This window comes from Ambystoma mexicanum, chromosome 4p (assembly GCF_040938575.1).
Source record: "Ambystoma mexicanum isolate Mex_15411 chromosome 4p, UKY_AmexF1_1, whole genome shotgun sequence".
Classification (NCBI taxonomy): domain Eukaryota; kingdom Metazoa; phylum Chordata; class Amphibia; order Caudata; family Ambystomatidae; genus Ambystoma; species Ambystoma mexicanum.
Genome location: NC_090927.1, coordinates 852,811,209 through 852,816,962, shown reverse-complemented (window position 1 = coordinate 852,816,962; position 5,754 = coordinate 852,811,209). Strand labels below are relative to the sequence as shown.

The 5,754-nt window shown below is 51.7% G+C and overlaps 1 protein-coding gene across 1 annotated transcript; it reads left to right on the top strand.

Moving 5' to 3' along the window:
• The first annotated feature begins 416 nt into the window (after positions 1-416).
• LOC138452868 (uncharacterized) lies at positions 417-929 on the top strand. Its single transcript, XM_069605216.1, has one exon. The coding sequence runs from the start codon at positions 417-419 to the stop codon at positions 927-929; it is 513 nt and encodes a 170-aa protein (XP_069461317.1).
• The last annotated feature ends 4,825 nt before the right edge of the window (positions 930-5,754 follow it).

The following is a 5,754-nucleotide window of genomic DNA, read 5'->3' as shown; positions in this document are numbered from 1 at the left end:
AAAGGTGGAAGGCCCGATGCCCTGGATGTCACCCATCGCGATTGCTCAAAAAACACAAATAGCTTGAATCTACCGGAATCTGCGTGGACATGCAGTTGCCCAATAAGGCGATTAAGAGGGAGAGATACCTTATCCCTATGATTGATGACATCATCGCAGAGCTGCAGGGTGCAAGGTTATTCTCCAAGCTGGACTTGAGGGCTGGGTACCACCTGGTCATGTTACACCCTGAGTCCAGTTACATCACAATATTCACGACACACAGGGGACTTTACTGATACAGAACCCTCAGCTTCGGTGTGCCGTCAGTTCCTGAAGTGTTCCAGAACTTGATTAGAGAGGCTCTGGTGGACCTAGAAGGATTCTTGAATATCAGTGACAACATCCTAGTGTTTGGCAAGTCAGAGCTAGAGCACATGGCACACCTGGTGAGGACCCTGCATAGCATACAAGCACTGGGCTTAAAGCTGCATCGGAAGAAGTGTGAGTTCCTGAGGGTAAGCATTGAGTTGTTTGTCTTTGTGTTTAAAGAAGGAGGGGTGTCCTCTGACCCCTGCAAGGTCAAGGACATAATGGAGGCAAGGCCTCAGAAGAATGTGACAGAAGTACGCAGCTTCCTGGGTACGGTGACGCACTGCAGGCAGTTCATAAGGAACCTGGCCACATGGTCAGACCCCCTGAGGAACCTCACGAGGAAGGATACCACCTGGCAGTGGGGCCCTCTTGAGCAAGCAGCGTTCGAGGATGTAAAAAGAGCCCTCACAGCTGAAGATACAATGGCATGCTTCGACCCATCTCTTCCATCCGAGGTGGTGGTGGATGGGAGTGGTTCTAACACAGATGGACAACAAAGGAAAAGTGAGACCCATTGCATATGCGAGCTGCACTCTGTCGGAGACCGAAGAGAGTTACTCCCAGATTGCGCATGAGACCCTTGGGGTGCTATGGGGGTACATGCACTTTCACCGATATATACTGGGTAGACTGGATACAGTGGTGACGTACCACAAGCCTTTTCTGCCAATCATGGCAGGCTCATCTTTGAAGCCACCAGCTCAGATTGAGAGGTGGATGCTGGCGCTGCTGGAGTATAGCGTATCACTGGTGTACCCGCCAGGAACAAACAACACGGCTGACTATTTGTCATGCCACCACCAGGACAAACAGGAAGTGGAGGACGCGACCAGCATCAAGGAGGCTGACGAGCATGTACAACTCATTGTGGAGTCGGCTACCCCGAGCACAATGTCCATCCAGGAACTGAACAGTGCGTCAGAAAGTGATGAGTGCATCAGGATCCTTAGGGACACACTGCAGAGGGGGGAATGGAAGTCAGTCCTGGAGAGCCTGGGTACGAGTACTCAGGTGGCGCAAGTGACTCTGGAGCAGCTATGGAGGGTTCGAGATGAGCTGACATTCAAGGACTCAGTGCTCCTGCTGCGGGGGGTCAGGATGATCATGCCTGCCAACAAGATACAGCAGGTGATTGATCTAGTGCATCCAAGCCACCAAGGAATGCCCAAAACCAAAGCCTGAGAGCAGAGGAGTTTGTAGAGGGCTATGTGTGGTGCCTTGCAGCATCCCGGCACAGAGGGACCCACCGATTGAGTCCATGCCTCGAGGAACATGGTCGCGGGTGGCGGTGCACGCGGACTTCGAGACCACAGGGAAATACATCCATTTCCTGGTGATGGTGGACCAGTGGTCGAGGTACCCGGAAGTTGAATTCTTGGACTCTGCGTCATTTGACAATGTGGTAGTGGCACTGGAAAAGATATTCGCAACCCATGGCCTGCCCCAGACCCTGCGCTCATGCAATGGACTTCGCTTCCAAGGGGAAATCTTCGGCCAACAGCGAAGCAGAACGGTTCATGAAGACCCTCAACAAGGTGTTTAGGATCGCCCATGTGCAGGGACATTGTATTCAAAGGGCCCCTATACCAGTTCCTAAGGGAATATCGAGCTACTCCCCATTGCTCGACCGGAGTAGTCCCAGTAGAAGTGATGTTCAAGAGATGCCCGAGGGGCATTTTGACTGACGCAGGTGACTGGGAACCGGCTGTGATTGATGACACGCAAGTGGAGGAGGAGAGGAGGTAAAGAAACAAGGGCAAGAATGTGAGAAGGGGGATTCAACAGCACCAGTTAGTCCTGGGAGAGGAGGTAATAGTAAGAAATAGGCACCCCCAAGGGTCTTGTTGACATACAAACCGAGCCCCATGGAGGCGATTGCAGTGAAAGTGTCTATGGTGACAGCCTCGGATGGAAACGCCACCGTTACCAAGAATGCCGGCTTCTTCAAGAGGCTGGGAGATGGCGCAAGGCCTGGAGCATCCCTGGGCAGAGATTGTGCCGAAGAACCTAATGAAGGTGGTGGGACTACTCTCAGATTCCCCTGGACTGAGGGGATGCAGGTGAGGAGAGGCCGAGCTGGGAAGGGAGCAGATGGTATCCCCAGTGAGCTGGGAGTGGTACCCCTGCCCGCCTGATGAATATGTACTGGACTCCTGAGTCAAGCAGCCAGGAGTTGCTGGAGACTGTTTCACCTGTTTCAGTAGAGAGTGTGATTTGCCACGTGTTTTGTGTGGGTTGTGATTTTGTGATGTTGTTGTTATTGCTATGAAAAAGGAGGAGTGTGGTGTCCCTTTAACAGACACATGCAGCAGAGTGACGTTACTCTGTTACGTGTGGAAATGAATAAATGGGGCGCAGCATGTGTGCTCACCATAGCACGTGTGGAGCCCGGACGGGACGCAGAGTCTCCTGTGTCTTCTGTTGGCCAGGGGGCGGGGGCTCATGGTGCAACGGGAAGCCTCATAGCAGGTGGCCCTTCTCACACTATGGAGCCCTCTACAGACATAATTTCCATCCCCTACTTTTGAAATAAGTAGTGACTCCTCTCGGGCAAACCAGTTTGAGGGAAACTCGCATCCATAGAACATTAGGTGGTTCAAGGTCCATTGAACTTTCAGAGTTTTTCTGTAATTCAATTGAAAAAGTTTGAGGTTTGCCCAACCTTCCCTCGATGGGTCCTATCATTTCCTCAGAGGGCTGAAGGTAATGTTACAGGGTTTTTTCTCTTTCAAATGTGAGCATGGTAAAGATAGTCATTTTCAAATCTGTAGCAAGCGCCACGATGCGCTCTGGGCTGCCTGTGCGCTAAACAAATGTGAATAAATAAATAAATAAATAGTAAAAAAAAAAACACTTACATTTCCAGCACAGGTGCACTACAAATAGAAAATATGCTTTTTGCAATTTTGGCACGAGCAGATCTGCTCAAACTAAAATTAAAGAAAAACATCTTGTATTTCTAACTTTAATAGGTGCGCCCATGTTTAAAGCTTTCCTATATTCTACATTGAGCTGTTCGTCGTCCACTTGTGCTGAGAATAGAAAAAGTGGTGTTAGTGGATGTGACGTCCCAGTGCCACTATCGCGCATGCGTGGGCCTCGTTCTCGGGATTCCCATTTCCATACCGCGTCATTCCTCGTCAGAGCCCTGAGAGGCTCCGCCATCGACGCTAGTCCCCTGATGAACCTCCCACAATAAGTCACCATTCCTAGGAAGCTCCTTACCTCCGTGGGGGATTGTGGTGCTGCTGCCTCCTTTATGTCTCTGACCTTTGCCGGGTCTGGTGACACGCCGGCAGCCTGAAAGATGAAACCGAAGAATCCTATCCGGTCTTTAAAAAATTCGCATTTTTGGCTATGTAAAGTGAGACCCAGTTCTTTCAATCTCCTTAGTGTACCCTCCAACCTTCTCAGGTGCTCCGTCTCAGAGTCTGCGAACACTAAAATGTCATCGCTCATGTTTATCACGCCTTGTAGGCCGGCCAGTGCCCCCCTTATGGTGTTCTGAAAGACTTCAGCCGCCGACGAGATGCCAAAACTCAGGCGCTTAAATTGGTAGAGGCCTTCGTGGGTTGTGAAGGTTGTAATGAATCGGGAGTCCGGATGAAGTTCCAACTGGTGATAGCCGGCCCGTAGATCCAGCTTTGAGAACACACGTGCCCCCTGGAGTTCCCCCACAATGTCATCAAGTGTCGGTGTTAAGTGTCTCTCCCTCTTAATCGCGGCGTTGGGGAGGCGCATATCCACACAGATCCTTACCGCTCCTGGCTGCTTCGGTTTGGGAGCGACCACTATAGGCGATACCCAAGGTGTGGGTCCCTCCACCCTTTCAATGATATCCATGCTGATGAGCGACCTCAGTTCTTCCTCCACCTTCTCCCGGAGATGAAACGGGATCCTCCTGTGCTTGAGGGCAACTGGTCTGATGGTGTCATCGACGTGTAGCCTTATCGGGGGCGCTTTCAACTTCCCGACCCCTTCGAAGATGTCTGCATACTTGTCGAGTAAGCTCACAATGTCCACTTGATACACCTCCCATGCAAAATGCACCAAGTCAAGAGCTTCGGACGCAGCACAGCTGAGCAACGAATGGGGACTCACGTCTGTGACAAAGAATCGCGCTCTGATGATCCTGTCACCCTTTTCGACTGGCGTGATAAACACCCCTTTAATAGGTAGTGGGGCATCTCCACCAAAAGTGAATATCTTTGCTGCCGAACTGTCCAGTGGGGGAGGCCCTGGTAACTTCTGATAATGGTCCTCAGCCAGCACACATACTGATGCGCCAGTATCAATCAGGACCTGTGTCGGCACACCCTGAATGTTCACCATGCATTTGGGCTGTCTCTTCTTCTTAGCCACAGATGCTAGGTTTGAGATGAAGAATACCTCTTCTTCGTCCTCCTCCTCCTCTTCGGCCAGCTGCAGCCGCTGTATTTCATGTTCAAGTGCCGCAATGCTCCTTTGTCTTCTGGGCCCACTGCTACCACTTCGTGCAGGGCCTCTCGGCACCGGAATGGGAGCCGGAGCACGACACATCCGGGCGTAGTGCCCTGACTTGCCACACCGGCCGCACGACCTCGACACAGCTGGGCATTCTTCTGCATGGGGTAGGTCGTACCCACACGCCGGACACATCGATCCCGACTCGGGAGAATGAGTCTCTTGCCTTCTCTGTCCCCACTTGTCCTTTATTCCGGGCCGTTTGCTTATGGCAAATGCCTCCTCGGATGTGCTTAGATGCCTTGCAGCATCCATCTTGGCTGCTCTCACATCCGCCAGTTCATATATCCTGCCGCTATCTAGGATCTGCAGCAGATTCCACCCCGGTTCCCTTAGCACTTGCCTTCTTAATTTTCCGGAGTTACAGCCTTGGATGAGCTGGTTCCGTATCATTAGCTCATCATTATCCCACCGACACGTGGTGGCCATCGACCTCAACCTGGCGCAGAACTGATCAAGGGATTCACCTTCTCTCTGCTTCTCGCCACAAAACAGAAACCTCTCGTAGTCAACATTTGAGAGAGGAATGAAGTGGTTCTCCAGCGCAGTTTTGACAGTATTGTACGTCACCACCTGCAGATTGCATGATTCGAAAAAACGTAAAACGTCCAGCCCCGCAGAGTATAGCAGCGTGGCCCTCTTCGCATTATCATCGGTGATGCCAGTTGCTGTAAAGTACATCTCGAGTTTCTTAATCCATAGCAGCCACCTCGGCCCCAATTTGGATGGGGGGCCAGACACATCAAACTCTTGCATCGGTAGCAGAGACCCTTGTTGCGGCCTGACTGTACCTGCCGCCGTTCCTTCCTCCCCCTCGCTTTCCGCCATGTTTTCAGGTAGCACAGGCACCTCCTCCTGGTGGTGTAGAGGCCGCAAACCTTACTTGGGGTTCTTGAG

Coding starts and splice junctions, on each gene's coding strand:
- LOC138452868 (XM_069605216.1), top strand. CDS start 417: ATGGCACACCTGGTGAGGACCCTGCATAGCATACAAGCACTGGGCTTA.